The sequence below is a fragment of the Enhydra lutris genome, unplaced genomic scaffold (assembly GCF_002288905.1).
Source record: "Enhydra lutris kenyoni isolate GAN:26980312 unplaced genomic scaffold, ASM228890v2 scaffoldscaffold14, whole genome shotgun sequence".
Lineage (NCBI taxonomy): Eukaryota > Metazoa > Chordata > Mammalia > Carnivora > Mustelidae > Enhydra > Enhydra lutris.
Window position 1 is genome coordinate 9,046,374 of NW_019154098.1, and position 26,736 is coordinate 9,073,109.

Genomic DNA, 26,736 nt, shown 5'->3' on the forward strand with positions numbered 1-26,736 from the left:
AAGAGCAGAAATGCCCTCGGATGCCATTCCCAGGGGCCCCAGGGGCCATCCTAGGGGCTCTACCAACTCCCACGAGCCCCCAGCAGAGAGAGGGTGTGGATGCGAGGCCAAGCTGGCCGGCTGCCCCTGTCCTGTGGGTGAGCATCAGATTCATTGCTAGGGGCCGACACTTCTTCTGAAATTTTCCCATGAAAAAGAGTGAAAGTTATTAGATTGCATTTGTGACCAAAATGAATCCAATTTTTACCCTTTACTGGGCAGGGATGAAGACAGACTTAACCTCCACAAAGCCTAGGTTAATGAACACAATTTTCCATTAAATTTCAAAACCAAACAACCAAACACTTGGCAAATATTTGGTGACTTTAGGGTGCACAGATCTTCGGAATCCGAGCTCCGTGGGTGGGCTATGGTCAGAACTGTCTGTTAGGGTGCCCCTTGGCAGGGCTCAGATGATAGACTGGTCCAGGGTCCTACATCCCATCTGTCCTTCTGAATAGACCCAAAGAGTCTCATGGCTCGTGATCGAGAACGGAAATGAGTGATATTAAGTGCCTAGCTGATGCTGTTCCTCGGGACTCCGGCGAGATCCAGCAAGACTTCCGGTGACTTGGACAGGCTTGGGTTTTGTCCAGAATCTTTGGAGACGGGCACTTTGTCTGGAGTGTCTACAGCATGGGATATTCGGGTAGATGGAGACAGGACAGGGGGCCAAGGATCTGGACCAGGATAGTTAGAAGTCAGTGGGAAGTGGATGAAGAAGGCTCAAGTGTGGGCCTCAGAGGGCTGGCTGGTTTGCAAACGCTGGGCCAGGCCCCGAGCCCTGTGTTTTGTATCTGCCTAATTGGCAATTTCTGAGAAGTCAGGGTAGGACTCTAAGTCAGCAAAGATATCGTTGGGATTCCTACAACTCAGGTTGCAGAAGCAAGCATTAATCCATAGGACCTGGCGGGAGAAGCCGGGCCCATCGGGACATTGGAAGGAGACATCGATGGTCTTGGACTTGTAGGGGATGCAGCACCTGCTGTCCGTGCAGACCCCACAGTACTTCGGCCGGTAGGAGCGTGTGCTGATGCAGCCGGCGAGGGTGAAGTTCATGGGTGCCTCTGGCTGGTACACGGCCAAACACTTCTTCCCTTCCTGCAGAAAAGGTGGTTGCTGCTGGGCTGCTCAGAGGATGAACAGCCACCATCCTCCCCACCAAGCTCTCAATTCTCCCTCTGCATTCACCATGTGGGACCACTCCACCTTTCCTTCAGGTCTGTGGCTCCTTCAAGCTGGGAAGGACCTCCCCAAACACAGCAAGGCCCATCCACACTATGCAGGACTAACTGTGGACCTCTCAGGGCATTGTGTCATGGGGGGGGTCCCCACAACCCCAGTGTCCTCTTGCCTACATTTCCTCGCCAATGCCTGAGACTCTGTCACCAACAGAGAATGCCTGTGTTGCTTTTCCAGTCCACCCAACACACCAGCTAGTGAGTAGCAGACCCATCCCGGGGCTCCATGACTGGGGGGATACACTTTCCCCCAACCTGTTCCTCCTCCATTCCACCTCCAGCCTCTCGCACATACCCTCCTCACCTAATTTGTCCAACCAGAGTGTGTTCTGTCTCTCCGCTGGGATGTGGGCCAGTCAAGAGCAGGGCCCTTTCTATGACTCTACAGTCCAAGTCCGTGCTTGGTACACAGTAGGCACTCACAAAGCTCATTGCAGGAATGGCTCTACTATGGACCGGTGCCATGCCGGAACAGGGAGGGTGGTGGTGCAGAGCCAGGCTCCGTGGGGGCTGAGGCATATACGGTTTGAGAAACCATCTGAGGTTCATAATTGTAAAACCAAAATTGGGTGGGAAGTGTGAACCAGCAGCAAGGACTTGAGATGTTGGGGTAGACCTTCAAGAGCCCCAGGCAGGCACCAGCTTAGGACCTTTGCTCCTGTTTCTCCTGCTGCTCGTAGCCTTTCCATCCATGCTCTGAGCGAAGCCATATCGGCTGAGTGCCTACTGTGTACCGAGCCCCAAGTACAGGAAGGCCAGCATGGCCAAGGTCACTGATCAGACAGGGAGAAGAAGAGAGAAGGGGAGAAGGAGAAGGACGAGGTGGAAGGATCCCGTTGGCCAGCACGGAGATCATGGGAGCAGGGGCGGGGGACAGCCAGCGAGGAGGATCTGGGGATGCTGAGTTGCCTTGTCTACCAGGCCCCCTTCTCCTCAGCAACCCCAAGACATTATCAGTGCTCCAAAAATGGAGTCAGTGCTGAGTTTTTCTTTTCTTTTTTTTCTTTTCCCGGCAAGGCAGATAACCAATCCTAAGACAGAAGTGAGGAGGCCTCGAGAGAGGCCAATCAGACTCATTTCTAACTGTGTGACCTACTCTATCCCAGATCCTTTGTTTTAAGGATCTTAGACTCTGCAAGCTGGAGGAGATGCCTGAGACCAGCCCCACGTTTTACTGATGAGGGGCCTGGGGCTCCAAGACATAGAGAGCGGCCCCTGTCACATGCAGCGAGCAATAGACGGGCACTGAACCCCCACTGTCCTGAGCCCTGTTTTCAGCTCCCCGACTGCCCAGCATGGCTGTCATGCCTGTGCCGGGGGCCGTGTGGGCTGGAACAGGAGCAGAGGGGGAGTGGCAGTCAGCGAGGGTCCCTCCCTGTTACCATGCACCTTCCCATTTCACAAAGGGCCCCCACAAGGAAGTCCAGGGGCCAGGCTTGAAGCAGGCTCGACTGTCTGCACGTCCAACATGGCTCCCCCTTCCCGCCCCGGGAGGCAGACTGACCTTGATGTGTGGACGGATGTCCACATCACAGGGCCGCAGGCTGCACAGGCGGCTCTCTTGCTCAGGCCAGCAGTGGCTGTTGACATTGGAGATGCGGCTGGAGACCCCCAGGCCGCAGGTGGTAGAGCAGGGGCTCCAGGGGCTCGTGTAGGTGAGGCAGTTCCTGTGCCACGACTCCATCTCACCCGTGGCCGCTGAGGATAGGGACCAGACCGCCCATGAATTTCCAGCTGCTGGCAGCCCCTCTCTCCCACCTGAACCTCCAAGGGGAGGGGGGAGGGCTGTCGACCCCCAGCCGGAAAGGGCAAGTCCACTTCTAACCATCATGGGTCCCCTGGCAAAGGAGGACCCGTTCTGAGCTCCTGTAGTTCTCCGGAGGAAAGACCATCTTTACAGACAGGTGGACCGGAGTGCAAATCCTACCATCCTATTCAACTACCTATAAGCTATCGGGTTCCAGATAATTCCCTCCGGGTCTCAGTGTCCTCACTGGAACAGCCTTCCATGGCTGGTGTGACAATGAAAGGACCTGTTGACTGAGTATATATCAGGTATCTGCAAGGCACTGAGATTTGAAGAATGGAGGGTAATGGCCCTGTCCCTGCAGAGGTCAAGTTTAGATGGAGGAAATCAGAGGGAGCGTCTATACAATGGTGCCTGATATCTAAGCCGGGTGATGCTGAGAGCAGAGTGGATAAGGACACACACAGCCACGTCCCCTGGGTTCAACTCTGAGCAAAGCCACTCAGTAGCTGGAACTTCCTTAGCGCCCACCTCCTGCCTCTGTCTCCCCACCTGCAAGCGGGGTTTGGCGATAGCATCTTCCTCCCAGGGCTGTGGATCGGAAGACACATTCACACCTGTGAAAGCCAGGAGCCATCCCTGGCTCAGTAAATGTGAGCTCGTATGGTTTCTTGACTGTTAACTACAAAAGTCTTCTCTGGCTCTATTTTTTATTTTTTCTTTTCTAAACTTTTTTTTTTTAATTTCTTTTCAGCGTAACAGTATTCATGTTTTTTGCACCACACCCAGTGCTCCATGCAATCCGTGCCCTCTCCAATACCCACCACCTGGTTCCCCCAACCTCCCACCCACCCCCCTTCAAAACCCTCAGGTTGTTTTTCAGAACAATTAACATGGAGGACATGGGGAGATGAAGAGGAGAAGGGAGTTGAGGGAAATTGGAAGGGGAGGTGAACCATGAGAGACTATGGACTATGGATTTGTCTGGCTCTATTAATGTATGAATCACAGCATCTAGAACGTGGGAAGTAGTCTCTGAATAATGGAAAAATGGATGGAGCTTGAGATGGAGGCAGATAAAAAGCCAGGAAGGTAGAAGATGGATCCCACAGAAAGACCATGAGATACACAAGAGGAGGGTCTGAAGAGGACATCAGTCAGTCCAGCCCTGACACATGCACATGCACCCAGCAGGTGGGCACTCACGGGAAGCGGAGAAAGGGACAGGCAGAGGGAGAGAGGAGGAGAGACAGACGGTAGGGTACAGGAGAGGGGGAGGGAGGGGGAGAAGGAGAGGGAGAAAGCATGCTTTGCATAGTTTATGCAGGAGAACAGGAGGGGGCAGGAAAGGAATAAAAGAATGGGGGAGGGGCAGAGAGTGGGAAAGGGAAATGTAGGAAAGAGGAGACCCTAATGGAGTCGGAAGGTGGGAGGAAGGGGAAGGGGCAGTGCTGGATACCCACCCCCACCAAGGTAACAAGCCTGCAGGGAATAGGGCTGGATGAAGGCAGGAATGAATGCGTGAGAGAGGGGAGCTTTGAGAGACTTGAGAGATGGAAGAAAACAAGGAGAAGCATTTGAGGACAGAGGAGAGTGGGGCTGGGATGAGCGAGGTGTGAGCGCAGAGGAGGGAGGTGGAGGGAAGGATTTGCCTGGGAGGATAAAAGGGCTTTGGTTTCTGGGTCGCCCACAAGCAGGCGGGGGCCCTGCTTGTACTGGGTCAGAACGGGGTCACTGGGCCACATACAATGGGCAGACAGCCACTGCCCCGCCCCCAGTGACCCATATGTGGCTCTGCCAGTTGGGGAGTGTCGCGGGCCTGCTAGGGACAGAGCTTCCCCTGCCACCTCCTCCATGGACATGGGACGGCCTCTTCATGGGGCTGGCTCAGACCCTGGGAGCCACCCCAAACCCCTCCAGAGAGACTGTGCACCCCTGAAGGGCGGGGAGGGCAGGATCACCCTCCTCCCCCGCCCAGGCAGAGCCACTGAGGGCACGCAGCTTGGAGCTGTGTCTCCATCGCCTGGGCTGGTCCCCTCGCACCCCAGCTTTCCAGGGTGTTCTCTGGAACACCTTCTTCACTTGGCTCCTGCAAAACCTCTTTCTCCTGTTTTCATCCTGCCTGTTGGATTTGTCTTTCTCAGCTCTCTTCTCTCCCTCGCCTTAAATGGTGGTATCTCCAGGGCCACACGTGTGGTTCTCCCCCAGACGATTGGGTGCCCCAGGGTACAAACAGCAATGTCTGGAGGTATTGGGGGTTGTTGCTGCTTGGCGGGGGGGTGGTGAGGTAGAGGCCAGAAGTGCCACTGAACATCATACAGTGCACAGGGCAGGCCTCCCCACAAAGTCTCAGGTTCGAAATGTCTGAACCCAGGCTGAGAAACGCTGCTCAGCTCAGCCTCCTGGAGCAACCTCATGCACTTAATAGCTTTTTAAAAAATTACCAGCACCCTCAGAACTCCTCTGGGCCATGCCAGCCTCAAACTCAAGCTGTTTCAAACAGTGCAATTCTTCATCCCCAATGTGTCCCTCTCATTTTCTCTCCCAGGTCACAATGAGCCCCGAGAGTCACTGTCTACCACTCTCTCTCCTTCATTCCACACAATGGATTGAGGCCATGGCCTCAGGCTTACTTCTCACGCAGCGTCTCTCACTCCTGTCCCTTCCTTGCCACTTCCACTTCCATCGCCCTAGCTCAGATCCTCATTGGCCCAACCATCCATCCATCCATCCATCTGCCCATCCATCCATCCATTTATCCATCCCTAAGACAACTATGGATTCGGTACCTGCTAAGAGGCTGGCATTGGGCTACTGTGGCAAGCATTGGTAAAACCAGTGGGCTTGTCCCTGTCCTCCCTTTCCAGGACTTCCCTCTGGCCTGTGTACCTGGCTGCAACCTCACTTGCCCATCTATCCTTCATCGTGAGGGAAGCCACCTACCCCCTCTCCTGCTCTTATACCTTGTATCCCCGCTTCTCCTCCTCAGGTGCTGCACACGCCCCAGTCGAATCTCTTAAGTAGGGTAACAATGAATCCCACGGATCTGGCTTTGTTCTTTATAAAGCTCTTCCTCATTTTGTGTTGGGAGGACCTCACGGACAGTTGGGACACATAGAGAAGTAGGGTCGCAGAGGACAGGTGGCTTTGCCAAGGTCACACATCTAGTGGGCAGAGGTCTGGGGACTGGGAGTCATTGCACTTGCGTGCCAATCATTGGGAGTCAGGGCCCCGCCCTCTCCTCCCCCTCCCCTCCCCCCTCCTATCACCACCGGCTCCTGCGCTCTGTCCTCCCACTCCTCGCACCCACCTAGAGCACCGGTGTGGCGCTGTGCTGTCTTGCGCGGCCTCCTGGCGTCGTGGTCGCATACCCACTGCTGGCAGCAACGACCAGGGATGCTGACCCTCCGGGGACGATGGCACCAGAGGCGCGGGGGGCGTGCGCGCAGGCACAGGGGTGTGCAGCCCACTGCGCCATCCACGCATGTGCAGTTGTACTTGCAGTTGGGCTGGAAGGACTGGCCGTTGGTGTAGCGCACCCCATCCAGGACGCAGCCCACGCCGACCACCTCTGCAAACACATGTGCCGCTCGGGTCAGGCCCGCTGGGCATCGTGCCCTCACGGGGACACGGCCCGCCCCTGGACCTGGCCCCGACCCTGGGGAGTGCCCACCCTGGGGGCTGGCAGGCCAGCAAGGCAGGCAGGGCCCAGCCAGCTCCCCTTCTCCCTCCCAGAGTGTGGGGTGCGACTCAGCCACCAGCCATCAAGTGACCCTGGGGCCAGGCTGGCCGTGGTGAGAAGACCGAGTCTGGTCGGGACTGGAACCTGTGCCACCTGTCCTGTCCCACCCATCCTGTCCCAGCACATGGCACAGAGCTAAGCACTGATGAAGACCTCTAGGGCCAGGGTTCTGAGGGGCCAAGTGTAAAACCTATCATAACACTTGGGAACAAAGATCCCACTCATTCAAGGCAGGCATTTATGGAAGGTTCTGGGCTCTGGAGATACAGTGAACAAAATGGACAAAACCATGCCCTCATAGAGCTTCCCGTGCAGTGGGTGCCACTCAGGAAAGATGAAGAGATCATACAGAGAACTGAAGGCTACCAGTGTCAGGGAGAACAACGAAAAGGAGGGGTGGATGGGGCGGGAGGTAGTGGCTGATTAAGGCAGACCCCTTGCCTGTGTGATGCTGCTTCAGCAAAGGGGGAAGGAGGTAAGGAAGTTCGCTGGCACTGGTGTTCGTGGGGGGATCTTTTAGGGAGGGAGGGAAGAGACCTGGGAGGTTAGGGGGTAGCCAGAGATGAGGTGAGAGAGGTCTTCCTTGGTAGCTCAGAACTGTTAGCAGCTAGACATGCAGTGTGTGCTCCGTAAGGAACTATTGAGTCAACTCGTGCTTCACAAGAGCCCAGGAGCTACTGAACAGAACAGGGAGTACGGACAGTCAGGAGGCCACCCCTATAATCCAGGCTGGGGGTGGCCGTGCTCACACCCTAGAGGGACCGGGAGCTCAGCTTCTGGGTGTGTTTGGAAGGAATCGCCGCTGGATGAGATGTAAGGAGCAGAGGAGATGAGTCAGGAGACACTCCTCATCCCATAACCTGAGCCCCGGCAGGGAAGAGATGGATGCTCTGTCCTTGGAGGAGCTGGTTGTGGGGTGAGTGACCTCAAGAGTTTTTCCTTAGACATGAGGTCTGGTTACAGAAGCCTGGAGGGCGGGAGGGACCTGGGGCTGCTGGGCCTGGCCAGCGCTGCCCCCTGGATGCCATGTAGCCTTGAGGACAGTGTCTGGAAATACAAACATAGGGCTCCCAGGCAGCAGGGGTATCCACCCAAGGAGGGCTAGTTTGGAATCCTAAGTCTGCCCAAAGCTCCGGCGTATCTTCCGGATTTGCTGGCAGGCGGTCATTGATAGTAATAATCCCAGTATCTAACAGGAGTGAAGTGTTCCTAAGCTCTGTCTCTGTTCTTGGCCACCTGACCTGCTCTGTGACAGACTTTCATGCACTGCTGATTTCATCCTATAAGGAAACACCACCCCATTTTCACATACAGCAAAACTGAGTCTCAGTGAAGTTGAGTCACGCTCCGAAGACGACATAGCTAGAGGCAGAGTCTCAGCGTGTGGGGATGCTGGCCTGATGGCTGTTTGTCCTGGGAGGTGATCGTGCAGGGAGGAGGCCCAGAAGGAAAGGCACTACCGCTTGCAAGCCATCTGATCTTGTGCCAGGCACCATGATATGTTATCTCATTCAGTTCTCCCAGTGACTTCACCAGGAGAGTTTTCTTTTCCCCATTTGATGGACAGGGAGGTCGAATGATTCATCAGCTCAAGGTCACCCAGCTGGTGATGACAGAGCTGCACCTCGGTCCCCGGGGATCTGACTCCACAGCCCATTTCCTTCCACCAGACACCAGGAAAGGAGGGGAAATTAGGAAAAAAAAACAAACCAAGGCAAAACAAAACAAAGCAGAGGAAGCACTGGGTGAATCACTCATGCTTTTGTTCTGAGTCACACACTGACCACACCCTTGCTCTGGGAAGGTGTGAGCACACGTGTGTGCACATGTGTGAGCACGCTGGTGGATGGGGAAAAGGGAGTGTGCTGAAGCCTGGTCTCTGCCCCTGTTGGGGGAACTTTGGGTGGGCAAGGCAGTACCAGGTGCCCAGGAGCACTTAACACTTAAGTACCAGGTGCCTGGGGAGATTTCAAAAATTCTGATGCTCACACCATGCCCCAGAATATGGGGGTGGACCCGGGACTTGATATTTTTATAATTTTTTTGACTTCAATGTTTTTTAAGATTTTATTTATTTATTTATCAGAGAGAGAGAGTGCACACAAGCAGAGGGAGAAGCAGGCAGAGAGAGAAGCAGGCTCTCCTCTGAGCAAGGAGCCCTATGTGGGACTTGATCTCAGGACCCTGGGATAATGACCTGAGCCGAAGTTGGACTCTCAATCGACTGAGCCACCCAGGCATCCCTGGCCTTTGATATTTTTTTAAAGATCTCCAGGTGAATTCAGTTTGTAGCCAAGATTGGGAACCACTGCTTCCAAAAGCTGCTCCCAGTCTCCTGGGAATTTGGGGCAGGTGGGGACAGTGGTGGTGCTGGTGGCCCTGAGCAGCCTGCCCATCATTGCCTAGAGTGAGAGTAGGGTAAACGACATGTATGGTGGCTGGACCCACGGCAGACTCTAATGCCCCCACATCGCTTACTTTTGAACTAATGGAAGTACCAGCTCCTGGTGAAACACCGTATCCTATGTAATCTCAGGCTTGCAAGTACCGGAGTAGTGTGGTGAGACTTCCTCTTACCAAAGGACCTGTAGGAACTCAAATCCCTGGTTCCACCATCAAGGTCTTCACTTTCCTCCCTTCCCTAATGGACTGTCAGCTGCATGGGAGCAAGAACAGGGGATCATGCCATGTTGTAACCCACCTATTCATAACTGTGTGAATGAATCAAGGGATGGAGGGATGGATGGATGGATGGATGGATGGATGGATGGAAGGGAGGTGGGGTGAACCTTCATCTGTATTGGGCTACCATGTGTCAGGTTCTTGACATCCCAACCACACAAAGAAGTATTATTTGTCACATTTCCTTGATGACAAAACTAACACTTAAAAGGTTAAGTAGCTTGCCCAAGGTCACCATATCAGTTATGACGCTGGGATTTGAACTTAGATTGTCTATCTCTAAAGACCATGCATAAGCTGTCTACTCCTTTGCTCTGGAAGGAGACTGCCTCCTCCTCTGAGGATGACCATGGGCAAAGGTGAGATAATTTTTACAAGGGAAGGTTAAATCAAAGCAAGTAAAACAATGACCCAGAACAGCCGGTCACATTTGAGGTTTTAATGCAGTCCCTTGTTTATTCTCAATAATTGCATGAGGTTGGTTTGATCGAGCTCCTTACATGATGTGCCCAAGGTCACGTAGCTGACAAATGGCAGAGCCAGGATTCAAAACCCAGTTCTGTCTGCCTGTAAACTGCATGATCCTTCCAGCAAACCACACTGCTTTCAGGCCTGGCCCAGCTGTATTAAAGGCAGAGTAATGTTTGTACAACAAAAATAGCCGAAGAGTGTAATTCAGAGGTCACTCTGCCCATAGAAGTATTTAGTTTGGCCCACAGAATGTTTTGAAGAAAAAAAACCTTTTTTTTTTTTTTTTTTTTTGGAACGTGTTGCCAACATTTACAAAACATACACAAATCTGAACTCTTGGATTCTCCTGAAAATTGAGTAGACTAGACAAGACCAAGCTCACTTTTCTCCTTGGCCACAGTGTCTGGTGCCCAGGAGCAGAGACCCCTGGTAACCAAAGCTTGCATTCACCAAGTTGCCGTGGTTCACCCTTCTCTGAGTTACATGTGTTGGTGTTGTGACTGCTCCTTCTTATGACCTGTCTTTTCTCAGCCTAGTTACATGCACAGCTCCAAGGACAGGTTTAACCTGTCTTGGGGACCATCCAGTGGTTGAGTTGACCATTTGCCACAAGATTATCTGTGGGACTCTTCTTTCTCTTTCCCCCTCAGACCCTGCCTGCTCCTCCATCTTGCCTTAGGGTCTCATGAACTCAGACACTGTGGCCGCCATTTCTAGGAAGATGTTTCATAGAACACTAGCGAGTTGTGTGTTTGTGTGTATGTGTACACACATACAGGCATGCAATGTGTGTATCTGTGAGTGTGCACATGTGTGGTGGGGTGGGTGAGTGGTAAAATCTACCTGGACAAAACAATTCACTGTGCAAATAAGTTTCAAAAACAAGGGCTTCTTATATCTCCCAATTTTAGAATTTTGCAGTGGATGTGAACATTTGAAACCTCTCAGAAATTGTGTAACTTTGTTTATTCCACTATCTGCAAACTTATATGACCAGGGAAACATTGGCAAGTCTAATACCTATTAAAATCTGTGGACCAGTTTTCTTTCCAGGTAAAAAGGAAAGGAAATACATGGGGGCTCATGGTGAGGTGAAGCTAAGAGGCTATAGTGAGTGAAAGCAAGACCCAAGATACAAGGAGATACATGTTATGGATGGATTGGGAAGGTGGTTCTCCAAGCATCTGGTGGAGAAGGGCAGGTGCAAGAGGCAGTTCCAAGGCCTGTACAATCTCTGGGTCCATGAGAGAATGTCTATGAAGACGTGGTGCCAGACATCAGTACAGCTTTAGAGATCAGTAAGATCATAGTGAACTTAGTTATCTTTTTAATGACCTTGAAGAACAGCTGTAAAGAAGGAAAGAAATGATGAGACAATCTCCGATAACAAAGGGATTTGAGTATAGGAGGTCTCAGCCAGATTTCTTCACCTGGGTATGACGAGAGACTATATGACTTTCTATATGTATGAGCAGTTAGTCTCAAACTTGTGTGTAAATGAGAATCATCTGGGCATCTTGTTAAAGGTGTAGGTGCCCATCTTCACTTCTAGAGAATTTTATTCGGTTAGTCATGGGTGGGGCTCCAGGATAACATTTTCCACCAACACATCAGATGATTGTGTCCAGCGGTGGTGCAAGTTCTGTCTGAGCACACCATTGTGTGGGGCTAATAGAGAGTCTGAATAAACGGGGAAAAGTAAGGGATGGGAGGATCAAGCGTGGTTACTTGGAAAGCTAAAGACAGATGACTTCGCATGAAAGTTGAAGCATGAATCAATGATAAAAGATCAGAAAGTGAATTTAATTAACTGTAAACAGGCAGGATTGTCTGACTTGAAATTATGGTCATAACCTTCAGCAACCGCTTACCTCAGGAGATATGATAGGTTACCTGAGGATGAGAGACTATGCTATGTGTTGAACATATAATTGGGTGCATATGGAGTCATAGTTAGGGAAAAGTCTTGACTCAGCACTAAGGGAAGAAAGGTGTTCTTGGGTTTATGAGGCTTTGTATGTTTTTTTTCAGAAGTTAAGCTACTGTGCCATGATGCCTAGTTACCTCTCTTTATCATGCTGGGTCATGTACTTTGGATAAATGGTTAGACGATTCAAGCTAAGTGACTACCATTCCAGATAGAAGCATGAGATCAAAAAGTCCCTGAAGGGAGGTGTCTTGGAACAAAAAACGACATGATAGAGCACTTGAAGAGCAAACAAACAACAGCAACACTTGTTTCCCCAGCATGTGGATATTATAAAGAGCAAGAGTAAAGAAAAAACAAAAGCAATTAGAACCCCAGGAAAAACAAAAAGCTTCATGAGGAATTGGAGATGCAACGTGAGAGGTTTGGGGTGTAGGAAAAGAATAAATGAAACAAGATGGGATCGGGAGGGAGACAAACCATAAGAGACTCTTAATCTCACAAAACAAACTGAGGGTTGCGGGGGTGGGGGGGAGGTTACAGACATTGGGGAGGGTATGTGCTATGGTGAGTGCTGTGAAGTGTGTAAACCTGGCAATTCACAGACTTGTGAATAATAATACATTATATGTTTATAATCATATAGTAATAATACATTATATGTTTTATAATGGGGCTAATAATACATTATATGTTTATAATCAAATTTAAAAATTATTAAAAAATTTTAAAAAATTTAAAAATAAAGAGAAAATTCAAACAAATACAATACCTCATCCTTCAGCAACATTATTTACGTATTCATAATATTATAAATACTGATTACTGTATAACCAAAAATTATGAAAATAATACTGAAAGATAGGCAATGTGTCAGGTGGTATTGAGGAGTTAAGTCATCAGGTGTCATATAGGAACATTGATATGTTATCTAAAATTGGTGTTTTAAGCCAAATGAGTTATAACAGAAGACATGCATTATATGGTGAAAACTATAAGAAGAAATGAAAACCAAAAGAGAATGAAACTATGCTTAGGTCTTTCCTGGTGGCTCCCTTTTCCCAAGTCAGCCATGGATGTACCTCCAGGACCAAGAAGAGAGTGGGAAGCCAGGCTCTGGAGACAAGAGGAATGCAGGCATCCCTCCCTCTTCGGGAAGGGCACAACTTCTGACCTCTAACCACGGACTGGAGTAGGAGGGGGGCAGAAGACTGGCTAGGGGAAGGGCTACAGGGGAGGACTAGAGCTGGGGTGCTGGGGGCTGGCCAGAAGGTAGGGAGGGTCTCACTTACGTGCACACACTCCTATTGCGTACCTCGGGCGGTCCCCACTGTAATCGCAGTAGAGGCCCCGGTGGGGGTCACAGATGGCTGCCTCTGTGCAGTTGTCCCCGAGCTGCTGAGCACACATTTTACAGCATTCACAACCATCTGTGATGAGGCTGACCCCCAGCGGGCAGAGGGGGGGTGACGGTGGGCACTCACACGGCCACTTGCAGAATTGGGGGCGTGAAGCTGTGTCCTCCAGTGGCACTGGGGTGAAAGCCATGGCCGTGGAGCCTGGAGAGAAGGCCTGTGGGGGAACAGCAGAGATAAAGGACTGCCAGGCAGGGGTATCAAAGCCCAAAGGGCCAGCAATCACCTTCTCATCTTCCTGGTGTTAAAAGACTTGTATACAATTATGTTTCTTCTACCATGTTTTTAATAGCCAGAAATCTCCTTTTTCTTCAGTAAAACAAATAGGAGCAAGGAACCAGGAGGTTGGAGAAGTCAAGCCAATTTTCCCCAGTCCCCCTACTGGAGGTTGTGGGGCCCCGATTTTATGTCAGAACTCTGGCCATGCTAAGCCTCATGTGTGTTTCCTTCCATCCTCAAGCATCCCACAACCTGGGTCGGTGTCAAGTTGGTCTCATTTCACAGATGAGGGAGTTGAGGCTTTGAGCAGCAAATGCCTTCTCATGAGTCACACTGTGACCTGTTCTGTACCTGTTGCCTTTCCTCCACAGCCCAAAGAGCCACCTTCTTGATGCCACTGTGCATCCTTGGGAACTTGCAGAGCGAGGTGACTCATACTTGACAGCAGGTTTTAGCCAGATGACCTATTATTATTATAATTAGTTGCCCTCTGAGCCCCATTAAAGGCCATGGGTGGGTGGCAACCAGTGACCCCTGCAGCTGGCCCTCTCAGCCCCTCTAGAGGGGAGTTCGGCCCCTGTTGCTTGTGCCAGGTCTGCAGACAGGAGTCCCCCAGCCCACGCACCTCCCATGGCCCCATTCCCATCCCCATTCCCCAGGTTTGTCGTCATCCTGAAAATATGATGGACGCAACACTGGGAAGCTGGGAGGAGGGGAGATAGGCCCACAGAGTCGTCCCTGCTGGGAAGAACGAATAGATAGAATGCAAGGCTGCTCTGGGGTATCTTTGAGTTTAGGAGGTTCAAGTTGCCTGTATCTCTGGGAGCCAGTCACATTCCCATGCCCTCTGGGTGCTGCCCTGAACCCCTATCCTGCCCCTTGCTCTTTACACTGGAGGAAGCAGAAGCCCTAGGAGAAAGGGACTTGTCTGAGGACAGAGTGTACAGCCGGGTCTCAGCCATTCTCTCCTTCCCAGGCCAGTGTGGTCCCTGCCAGGGAGCATCCCATCCAGGGCTTCTCAGATGTGCTCTGGAATTCCAAGGTCAGCAGGGTTTGGGACCAGGGTTTCTGCAAGCGGCCAAGGTGGAGCCACAGCACCCTCCCCACCCCGACCTCAAACCCGAGAAACCCTGCTCAATGGAGCTTAGAGATCTGCCTTCCATCCTTGGAATGACACATGCTGACATATACAGATTTTTCTTCCCTTTTCCCGAGGAGGGAACTGAGACCCAGAGAGGCGGAGGGACACGGCCAGAATGACACAGTGTGGGTCAGGACCTAGGCACAAACGACTCTTGTAACTCTCATTTCTACACCCTTTGCCTTTGCCCTCTGGGATCTTAGAGTCGCATAGCAGATGTTTGCTGAGCTAGCCCATAGCCTCTTGAGAACTTTAGGTGTTTGAAGATGAATTTAAAAATTCTCTCAGGAAAAAAAATAAAAACAAAAATTCTCACAGTTTGGAGAACCCACAGCTTTTGGGAGAGATGGACATGAGAGGTGGTTTATTAGAGTGCAAAGCTGTATGCAGAGCACTGGGCGTCCCAGGGGGAGTCCCAGGAGCTCCCTGAAGGTCAGGGCAGGAGTCGCTCTGTCCAGGGGAGTGAAGCCCACCTTTGCACACTTGTCCAGGAGCGATGATCCCAGTCGAGAGGTTGGATTCACTGGGCTCTTTGTTAGGGGCTTTGCATGGAAGACTTTTCTCTGTAAATATTGATTGAACTTTTGAAAATCCAACCGGCAAACCTTGATTTGAGGCTTCTGTCACCTCTGGGCTTGGTTTCAGGGCTCAGTGGTGCCCACTCCTTTCCCACCGCAGGACCTCAGGCCTGAGTTCCCCGTGACCAGAATGTCCTTCCCGCTTCCCTTCACTGGGGCACTGGCACTCAGGCCCCACCTTAAGGGCCTCCCGCAAAGAGCACGCTCCTGGCCTGCTGACCACACTTGGTAGTCAGATTTGTGTGTGTTTGGGTGACTAAGCCAGCTCATGGGGAGGAGGGCAGAGCGGAGCCCTCCACAGGGGACCTGGCCCACAGCAAGGCACCGTAGGGAAGCTGTGGCTGTCTGCCATCCATTTCTCTAGATGCCATGGAACCTCTCCCTTCCTTCCCTCATTATCTTCTCTTTACTGGGGGCTTCTCTGCTAGGCCAGAAACAGAGACCCAGAACAGCCAGGAGAATCATGCCTGTGGCCACTTCCATCCTCCATGGGTGATGTGGCTTGGCAAGGCCTTGCTGGCCGGGGTCCAAGAACTCTAGGAGGTCGGCAGTGCTGGTTCCCATTCACCAGGGCGATCCGCTTCCCTGCCCCTGCTATTCCTTAGAAATGCAACAAGACACAACACAACCTCAAACCTCCTCATCCATAAACCAGCCAGATGTGCACACATGCATGCGCGCGCACACACACACACACACACACACACACACACACACACCCCTCTCTTTCTGAATCCGTGGAGAGAATTTTCCTCATCATTCTGTGACACTAGAAGGTTCAGAGGTTCGTAAGCACCCATAAACTGTCTCCGACCAGTCCCCAGGCCCATAATATATACATATACTCTTGGCAGAGGAAATTTTAAAAAGCCTTTTCCTCCAGGAAGCCTTCCATGCCTTCCCCAGGTGGCGTTAGAGGGGGTCCCTTCCCACTAGATAGTGAACTGTAAAGGCCTTAGCGCTGTCTGTGGGCCTGAAACATGGCCCATGGCCCACGGCAGGACTGTGGAAGTGTTGCCTAGTGGAATGGGCCATGGGGGATTGTTGATTACAAGGGGCTTTGGTGTCCTTTCATACTCAGGACCTCTGGTCCTGGAACCTTGCCTCTCAGCTTGGATTACATTTGAGTGTCTAAAAAAGAACATGGGACCTGAGTGTGTTCCTTCTGTGTGGCCCCGGACAAGCTTCCTAACCTTTCTGGGCCTTGACATCCCCATCTGTGATCCAGCCACAATAATGTCGCCCTCTGGGAGCTATGGGGAAGGGGTGCAGCCCTGTGTATGCAGAAGACTAGCAGGGCCTGGCACATGGCAGGCAATCAAAAGCATGACATCTCCCTTGCATTTCTTTGTTGGGGGTCCTCTCGCATCCCCATAGGGCTCAGCGTGGGGCTTGCGGGTTTAGGTCCTTTGAACTGAGCTGGGATGGGCTGTCATCTGGCAGATACCCTTCTCCACATGGCCGCCGTCTAACCCGGGGTCTCCAAGTTAAAGCTCCCCAGAAGGAAGCCTCCTTTCCAATACCTGCCTGAGCCCTAGAGCACACAACTCCTTAGGGGAAGCAGCTTAGGGGAGCTGGGACATTGGGGGATGGGCTCTGGGCCTTCAGCTTAGCCCTGCTCTAGCTGTTGGCGCCATCTGCTGGTAGGAAACCTTCTTGACCTCTGTCCAGGGAAGAAGGTAGGGGGAGAGCGTGGGTTGGGGGGACTGAGAACTCCTGGGTTTGATGTGAGACCCTTGAATCCTTGCTGTCTTGTCCAGCCTTGACACCACAAAGGATGTGACTGCGGATTCCTCCTGATGATGAATTTTCTCTGTGTGTGCACACAGGGAAGCCGAGGGGTGCCATGTGCTTCCTGCCCTCAAGGGTAGACGGTTTTGTTGGGGAAATGTGCTCGACTCTTCCATGCATTCTATGGACAGACACTTAATGAACACCAACCATGTGCCCAGCTTTGTGCAAGGCTTGAAGGAAGCAAGGCTGCATGGGACACAGCCCATCGGCTTCCTAGTCGACCACCCCTTGAGGCCAAGAGATGTGAGCACGGTAATTGTAATTCAGTGTGATCAAAGCTGTAATGATGGCACCACACACCCCTGCCCACCCCCCTTATTCGCTGGGTCACCAACACACCTCTGGTCAGCTCCCCCTTTGTCCAACTGCTGCACTCAGTGCTGGGCAGACAGTGGAGGATACCACGGGGAGACAAAGCTGACCTGCCTGTGTGAGCACTTAGGAGGGTTGGCCAAGTCTGCTGGGACTAGAGGGGGCTTTTTTGGGTGTGGGGTAGGGTGTGGGAAGAATAGCGGAGGGCACGCAGGAACGTTGCGGCAAGGAAGGGCACCGAAGCAGACGCAAAGGCCATGTGCAGGGCATGTGTCTGGGACGGGGAGAATTGTCGTGAGCTGGGGCAGACAAGAGGTACAAGGAGATGGAGGCTGGACTAGATCACAATGAGGTCATTGTCAAATAGATCAAGGAAGGCCCTAAATGCCTGGCTAAGGTCTCGGGCTTTTGGCTGGATTCTGCTGCCATCCTTTGTTGAAGGATTTTGGCAGAATGATCAGGACAGATTTGGAAACATCACACTGTGTCAAGCCTAGTCTTTGCAACGTACTGTCCAAGTGACTCTGGGAGTTCACTTTCTGAGCCTTGGTTTTCTCTGCTGTTCCTGCTAGATACACCCACCAAGTTTCTGGGAGCAAGTACCAAATGAGATCATGGCTATGGCTTCCAACTTGTCCTAGCCATTCCATCTGCAATTCCATTGCAGACCTTAGCTCCGGTGACCACTAGGGGCCAATCTTGAGCTAGATTTCAGATTCTGTGGCTGTTCTTTTGTCTTCCCCACAGTGGTTGGTACCATGAGCTCCAGTGTGTAGATCAGCAAAGTGACTTGTTCATGGCCAACAGGTAGTAAGTGACAGAATTTGGGATTAAACTCAAATATGCTGACTTCATGCTTTTCCCACTACTGTACATGAAGGAGAATTTTCTAATGGAAGAAATCAGTGGTAAGGTAGTGAGCACATCATCAGTGGAGGTAATCAAGAAGTAGCATCATCTGGCTGGGGGATGCAGAGGAGTTTCAGGTCTCACAAACCCTGTTACATAGTAGGTGTCAACAAGCATCTGTGAATAGAATGAATGAGTCAATGTACATTTTCCCCCTGATGCTGTCCTCCCTTGAGGGCAGAAACCATATGCCATCCATTTCCCTTACATCATAGCTAATATCTACCAGTGTTTGTTGTATATGGAGAACTTAAAAAAATTTTTTTTCTTTATTTTTTGAGAGGGAAAGAGAAAGAGAGCAAGTGGGGGGAAGGGCAGAGGGTGAGAGAGAAAGAATGTCAAGCAGGCTCCATGCTCAGCTCAGCACAGAGCCCAATCTCATGACGCTGAGGTCATGACCTGAGCCAAAATCAAGATTCAGACACTTGGGACGCCTAGATGGCTCAGTTGGTTAAGCATCTGCCTTTTGCTCAGGTCATGATCCCAGAGACCTGGGATCGAGCCCTGCATAGGGCTCTCTGCTCTGTGGGGAGCCTGCTTCTCCCTTCTCCCTCTGCAGCTCCCCCTGCTTATGTATGCATGCTTTCTGTAAAATTTAAAAAAAAATTAAAAAAAGAGAGTTGGACGCTTAACCAACTGTATATGGGGAAGCATTTTATGCCTATCTTATACAGTGCCCCCAACAAAACACAAGGCAGACCTACTAATTTTCCCAGAGCAGAGGAAACGGGCTCAGAGGGGTTGAGTGATGGTCTGAAGCCACACAGCTAGTCATGGTTGGGGGTGGGGGGCACAGCCAGGATGCAGCAAAGGTCTGCCTTCCCCGAAGATCTTGAACCCCTCACTCTTCTGCCGTCTGTGGTCACCCTCCCAGGAAAGATGGCGCACCTGTGGTCCCTGGGAACACACTCCCATCACAGCAAATATCCAGATGCTGGGAGCTCCAGGAGAGGCTGTGGGGATCCTTGTGTGACGTGTCCGTCCCTTCAGGATCGCATTTCGTGACATGAGGAGACCTCAGGTGTTCGTGTCACTGCCAAAGCTGAGGCCCAGCGGCCCAGAGCCCTGTTTCAAAGTCCTGTTTCCTCCAGAAACTCTGGCCTGAGCTATGGTCCTGGGGTTGAGCGGGCTGGAGAGAACAGGAGCAGGAGCCTGCTGCCTAGCGAGGAGTAGGGAAGGGCTTAGGACCAGCCTTGTTCTCAAGAGTCCTGGAGGATTCCAGCTTGGGGCGTCTTAAACTCCTCTCTGACCAACCTGTCCATTTGAAGGAGAATGTGAAGCCCGTGGTTTCCTTTCTGCAGAGTATTTATTGAATATCGGCAGCGGGGCAGGACCTGTGGTGGATGGGGTTGGAGCAGCAGACCCAGAAGGCTCACTGTCCTTACAGAGCTCACTCACTGCACTGCCTTTCCAGGCTCCTGATTGCAAGAGTTTTGACTTCCATTCCAGGAGCTCCTACAGCTGATACCGGCCCAGGCAGGGGAACTTGGCCATGAAAGCCGTGAAATGCACTAGAGACAGTGCATTCAGTTAATGAATCCTCCCACCATCCCTTGGGGGAATAACTACCCCACCCCACTTAACCAGTGGGGAAACTGAGACTCGGGGAGTCTAGGTAGCTGCCCAGATGCCCAGGTAGTGACTGGCAGAAGGACTGAGCCTGCAGGGTCTGACTCCAAGCTCTGGGCTCGAAGCCTCTGGTTTTCCTTCGAGTCACCACCAAAGCCACTGTCGTCCTCCTGCTCCACTCAAAGCCATCCCCGGAGGTGTGCGGTGCTGATGACACTTTTGCTGTGGCCCCTCCCCAGGCAGGGGATACTTGATGACATCAGGTTCTAGTAAAATGCCTGTCTGCGAAGTCCCAGGCTTCGGGACTTCGCTGGGGTGTGCGGGTGGGGTTGGGGACTTCCTAGGGGGTTCAGTTAGTCTTGGGGGCCTCCCGTCCAGTAAGTTCCCTGCACCTGTGTCCATCCACCTGCAGCCTCCCGTGCTCCCACGGGGCTGAACCAGCCTACCTGTGGGCATCTCCCTGAGGTTCCGCTCAGGTGCACCAGCTCCCTGAGATGCCAGACAAGGCAGTGTCTGTCTGTCTGCCTCACAGGCATTTTTTTCCTCTTATACACACACACAGACTACCAGCCACCTTGAATGTCCAGATTAGCATGGCATGTCCACCTGCCCTTGGCCATGATGCATGGCCTGTTGTCATAAAGACACGGGCTCTCTTTCTCCATCCGAAATGTGAACATGAGGGAGGCGCCTCAGCCAGAGAACGGGCAGAAGCGGTTCCACAGACCTTCTCTTCACTGGCTTCCTTGGGAAGTCAGCCAAACCCCAGGGCACGGCCCCTTGCCCTTCCCGTGACCGGAGACGAGCCCTCCACACGGTAACACCGTCCTCCCTGTTCGGGGTGCAGTGGTAGCGGGTACTTGTGCCGAACTTGAACAAATGGGCAGAGTCCCGGAACCGGCCAACTTGGGCCGCTCTGCCACGTTGGGTCCTTGTCTCCGTGGACGATGAGCACAGGACTTTTGTGATGCTCTGTTTTTAAACCAAAACCTTGTCATTCTGTTTTTCAGCCCGTTTCAAGCAATAGGTGCTCAGGCAAACCCCACAGAGCGCAGAGAGTAATTCAGGCAACTGGCAAAAGAGGAGGGATTGGAGGAAGCTCTGTGCGGCCCGGAGCAATTGACCAGGGGGCCTTTGCGTCTGCCCAGAGATCTCTCTAGGTTGTCTGGAATGGGGCTTTCCTTCTGGGGCCGAGGCTTTTCCTGGAACCCCAGGATGTTTGGCTGGGCCCCTGGGACACCCCAAGGCTCTTACTAGGCTCCCACTTTCTTTTTGGTTTCGGAGCCTCCCCCTGCCTTCCCAGCCCAGACAGGAGCCGGTCCCTGCCATGCCTTCCCTGCTGCTATCCTTCCACCCACCCTGAGCTCCCCGAGCCAGCGTGGCTGTGCCCATTCTGCAGGTGGGGAAACTGATCCTTGCAAAGTCACTACCTTATGGGGCCTACATCAGATTTTCTAACATCAGAAGCCAAGAGGGGAAAACAAAATAATCTTTGCTTTGCTTCCCCCAGGTGCGTGCTCAGTGCTCCCTTGGTCACAGCCTGCTTCTGGTAGGTTCCACCTGCTCAGCCTCCCCAGCTCTGCCCTGACCCAGCCACCCCTCCCGCCAGCCAGGGCCAACATTACAAGTAGAATCACTTCCCACGGTGGCTCCCAAACTTTGCCGAGCCTCAGAACAATGTGGAGGTTTTAATAAACTCTGAAGCGGGGCCACTGTCCCCAGATAGCCCAACTTAAATGCTTCGGGCAGGGGCGGGGGCACAGGCACTTTTCCAGGCGGTTCTGAGCCCAGCAGAGGGGGAGAACAGCTGTGACCTACGGACCCTGTTAGAATCCAGACCCTGACCCCCACATCGAATACTCAGCCTCGGTTCCTGGAGGCCGGGCAGAGACCGCATTCTGGCCTGCACCTCTGGGGAGTCTCATGGGAATGGGAACCCTGTCTTTGAGTGTGTAGCACTCGAAGGTGTGGGGGCTCCGGGCTGCTTTCCTCTCTGTACCTGCACACGCCCTACAGGTCCATGAGGTCTAGCCCTTGGTGGTGAGATTAGTGCCCTCCTGAAGGAGACCTCAGAGAACCCCCCGCCCCTTCCTCTGCATGAGGACAGAGTGACAAGACACCAGCTATGGCCCAGGAACAGGGTCCTCATCAGAACATGGCTACATGGGCACCTTGAACTTGGCCTTCCAGGCTATGGAATTGTGAGAACACATTTCTGTGGTTCAGTCCCCCGGTCTGTGGTGTTTTGTTACAGATGTCTGATGGATTAAGACAGTATCAGACACTTGCCCCTCTGGACAGGCAGGGCGATCATGAGGCGGGGTTAAAGAAAGGAGTTGATCCCTTCGATGGAACTTACTAGACAAACTTAAGCAAATGAAAATTGGGGGCAAAAAATTTAGAGCCCCTGTAGGAAATGCTACAAATGGAGCTTGGAGATGCTGTTTAACCATGAGCAGTAACTGTGGATGTTATGGTATTTTCTAGCCTCTGAAAATGGACCGGAGAACAAGTGAATCTACAGTTTGACTTGCATTATCCATTCTCCAAGAACGCATGGCAGCAGGCAAGGGAGCGGAAAGTAGGAAGCCGGCCGGGATGGGGTGGGGCGCCCAGGGGACTGAAATGTTCTGCTTGATGACAGAGATGGACACCATCGTCTTCTGAGTGTGTGTGTGTGTAGCTCATCGGGGACAGGAGCACTCGTGGGAGAGGAAAGGGCACAGCATCAAGACTACCCCCACCGGGCGGTGAGGATGTTAATGGGGTCGAGCCCAAGTTGACAAGGACCCCAGGAGAGGAGATGGGAACCTCTCACCAGAGGGTTTTCGAGGCAGGGCTGTCTTTCCTGCCTCCTCAGTGCCCAGGAATGTGCCTGGCTGGGGGATGAGGGGAGTGCTCAGTTCCCGGAGGGGATGGTCCTGGAGCCTGGCTTCTCTGCTTTTGGGAGGCCGCAACGACGTGCTCCACAAGGGGGCAGCGTTTAGACAGAAATGGTCTAAGCAGATCCCAGCTGTGATCTGGGGGCCTCAGGGAAGGGCTGCCCTGCCTGGAAGCAGTTTCTGTTCACCTCTTTACAGAAAAGAGGGCCCTGGGAGCAGCGGAAGACTGTGACCTTCTCTGGCCTAGGCGCAGAGCTGTGGGGACCCCCAGAGCCCACCTGCCTTCTCTACCACTTTGTTCTCATGTCTAGTACGAGGGACAGGAACAGTCACACTGTAAGCCGGTGGACCCCTATTTCCTGAGCTCCTTGTAGGAGAGCACCCCTAGGAGCCTGTAAGCTGTGGTCCTGGTGGGGCTGGCTTCAGGTGGGCACTGTCTCAGAAAGATCTTAGTTCCCCACCCCTAATGCCACCATGCCTGAGTGAGGGGAGGACCCAGCACTGCCCGGACCCTTCCATGCCTGGCTCTGGCTCCCACGCAGAAACTGAACGTCCCGCAGATGACTCAGTATCGGCCAGGCTGCAGGTCACAGGGTGTGGAAGAGTTTGGGGGATTTTTCTGCTAATTGGTTTTATAAACATGCCGTCTTGTGAGCTTCTGGAAGGGGTGGGGGACTCGACTTTATAGGACAGGGCTGAAGGCTCAGGAAGCCAGCCTTCTTTCCAAATAACAAGCCCTGTGTGTCCGTTCATTCGTTTGTTCATTCATTCATTCACCAAGCACATGAAGCATCTCCTAGGTTCCCAGTACGAAGCTTCAAGGAGCACCCCGCCTTCTGAGGAGACAGGACTCTAAAAGGGGTGACTGCGTCCAGAACAAGGATTGGAAATTGCAGCCCATCCACCACATCTGGCCCACTGCATTTTGTAAGGGGGAGGATGGATTTCCCATTTTCAAAAAAATTTGTGAAAAACAACCAAAACAAAGAAGAATATTCCGCAGAGACCTTCTAGCTCACAAAGCCTAGACTATTTACTGTTCGATCTTTTATAGGCAGTGTTTGCTCGTCATTCTTTGTGAGAGATAGGTGTGGATATTCACCAAAGTCGGGAGAATAATCCAACCTCTCGTACCTTTCACCAGCTTCAGCGATTATCAACGCTGTGTGGATCTTTCTTGATCTGTTACTCCCGGCTACTCACATGCGTTCCTTCCCTGAGGATTTCAGAGCAAATCCCAGACACCGCGTGATTTTACCTGAGATTCTTGAGGGTGCACGAAAGTACGAGAAATTTTTTAAAAATGTAACCCCCATACAATGGTCACACCAATAAAATCAGTTACAGTGTCATGATTTTCTCTGGTTAGTACCTAGACCTTAGTCCTTATTCAAATTTCGTGGATGTGTCTCCAAGATTTCTTTTTTTTCTTAATGGGATGGTTTCTCTGAATCAAGGTCGATGCCAGGCCTATATGGGGTTCTGCATGTTGCCTTTTGTGCCTCCTAATCGTTTTCATTCTGTATAACTCATGACAACCCCAAGAGGCGTGTGGCTTTTGCAACCATCTTTCCCAATGTACAGATGCGTAAACCGAGCCCCAGAAAGGTCAGATAATCTACCCAAGGCCACCCACAAATGGCAGGGGTGGGATTTTAACTCCAATGGCCACACCATGTGCTGTCTCAGCAGAGTCTAAATAAGGGCTTTGAGAGCATGATAAGAAGTTAAGGGGTGGGGGCATAGGAACAGGGAGTGCTTCTTCGAGGAGGTGTCCTGTGCACTGTGTCCTGAAGGATGACTGAGAATTGACCAGAAGGGCAGAGAGAGAAACAGCAGGAGCAGGGTGTGCTGGTAGCAGTGATGCAGTGTGGCACAGGAATGACCTGTGGTCAAGGTTGGGGCTTAGGGTTCAGGGACACGGAGAAGGTAGGCCGGGGCCATGGTCAGAGGACCTTAAGAGCCACGCCTGGGATATGTGCATCCCTGGAGGAAATAGTCTTTCATGACTTAGCCAACCCACTGTGCCAGATGATGATCAAAACAGCCCTGTGAGGTCAGCCCTCATGGTCTCAATTTGACAGATGGGGAAACCGAGGTCCACAGACGTTAGCACACAGCAGGAAAATTACACTCTCTGGTCTTCAGACTCTGGATCTCATAATCCTCCAGTGACCTCTAAGCGACCCTTCTCTTGCCCAATGTCCAGTTCCTGCAATTCACCAAAAGGAACTGGGGGGATTCTCTGTCCTAGGTCTAGAAATGGCAGTGGCCATGGGGTGACCAGGGACAGGGCTAGTCCGGGAGCAATAGCCGATAGCGACGAGGGTGGAAAAAATTGCCATCAGCTGAGGTTAGGCCTGTTCTTCATATAGGGGAAGAGGGAGCAGCTGCCCAATGGAGCCAAGAGAAAGTTCTTTAGCTCTTAAGCCCATACCTGGAGGTGGGAGGCCCTGGGCTCCAGCCCCCAGGCTGAGACTTGTGGCCTTGGACCACCCTTTGCTCCCCCGCAGGGCAGGCTGGGGTGAGGCAATCTTCTGGCACCTTCCAGCACTCTTGGTTGGCCGAACTGGGCCTCTGATAAAGGTAGTTCCTCCCTCCAGCATCCAGAGCCTGATCTCAGCTCCTTTCCCCCATCCTGGATCGGGTCCAATGCAGGCTGGGAGGACAGACATCAGCCGGGCTTTTAAAGTCCATTTTATGAATGAAAAGCTGATGCTGCGCTGAGAAATGGCAGAGCTGGTTCTCGCCCCGGGCTGTGTGCCGCCGCCTTCCCCCAGCCAGCACGCCATACAGCATAGGCAGCCCAGGTTTCTTGTCTGCATTTCAGATGGAGAAACGGGGGCTCAGAGACTAAATCAGAGCCTGACGAGGACCACGCCTTTGGATTCCTTGTTCTGAGCTCAGGAAGTCAGTCCATAAGTACCTGCTCCCCGTTCAGCCCTCTTAGCATTCAGGCCCAGTCTTGTCAGATTCCCTGTCCCCTTCCCAGCGCAAAGCCTCTACCATAAAGGTCAGTGTCATAGCTTCCGTCCCTCCCTTCCCCTCTATACCCATCCTGCCCAGCCTTTCTGGCTTTATTTATTTATTTATTCATTCATTCATTCATTCAACCGACCAACCAAGAGTATGTATTGGCCACTTCTAATATTCAGCCACACTGTTATCCATCAGGAAGTGTCGGGTCCAGAAGAGGAAAGTGTGCTCAAGGCCAGGGGGTGGGGCACAGCATGTGCCAAGGTCACAGGTGTGTATCCTTGCTGGAGGTAGGGGCATGAGGGAGGATGGCTCATGCATGGGGTGGGGCCAGCAGAGGGCTCCGACACGGTGACATGTTTCCTTCTATGTGGGCGAGAACAAGGACCCATGGGTGCCCACTGGCTGCTCCACCTGGGAGGAAACCAAAGGAAACTTCCTAGAGGGTGCCAGTTCCAACAGTATCAATTTTAGCAACAGAGAAGAGAGGGAAAACATTTCAGGCAGAAGGAACAGCAGGGGCCTATGACCAGGAGAGAGGACACTTGTGTATTTGGGACAATGGTCCTTGAAGTAGGGAAGAAGGTGAATGAAGGCAGTCCCAGAGGATGAGGATGGAAGGCAGGATTGGCCAGACTCAGAGTGGGGAGGACAGCGGTGTTCAGGGCACGCCCACCTGCTCTGGGCTCTGTGTTCGACCCAGCTCGTCCCCTGGCACAGTGACATTCAGGAGCAGATCCCTGTGTCACAGGACACTGAGACTTAAAAAAGCTAAGTGAGATGCTCAAGATGAGCCCCTTTCTAAATTCAAACTCCATGGTTTACTCTCGATCATCCTGTTTGCAGAGTTCACTCTCTTCCCTCCAATGTCCGTGTGTGCACTTGAGCTTCTAGGTCAGAGGAAACCCCTGGAGGGCCCAGAAGGAGGGCCAGCTGAAGGTCACAGTTCTCCCGCTGGCAGCTGGGAGGAGTGGGGGACCTGAAGACAAGGGTGGCCGCAGGAGCAAATGGAGACTTCCTCACAGAGATGGGGAGGCAGCTGGGGACTGAAGTCCTCCAAGGGCACTGTTACCCACCAGGGTGCCTCCCGAA

The 26,736-nt window shown here is 52.3% G+C and overlaps 1 protein-coding gene across 1 annotated transcript in view; it reads right to left on the bottom strand.

Annotated features, from left to right (window-relative positions):
• Nucleotides 1–840: 840 nt before the first annotated feature.
• The window catches only part of LOC111146816 (WNT1 inducible signaling pathway protein 1), a 32,799-nt gene continuing 6,903 nt past the window's right edge, over nt 841–26,736 (bottom strand). Inside the window, exons 2-5 of the mRNA XM_022502512.1 lie at nt 13,142–13,421; nt 6,338–6,598; nt 2,785–2,978; nt 841–1,140 (exon numbers count right to left, since the gene is read on the bottom strand). Of these exons, the coding sequence (XP_022358220.1) occupies nt 841–1,140; nt 2,785–2,978; nt 6,338–6,598; nt 13,142–13,421 (1,035 nt within the window). The remainder of the gene's footprint in view (nt 1,141–2,784; nt 2,979–6,337; nt 6,599–13,141; nt 13,422–26,736) is intronic.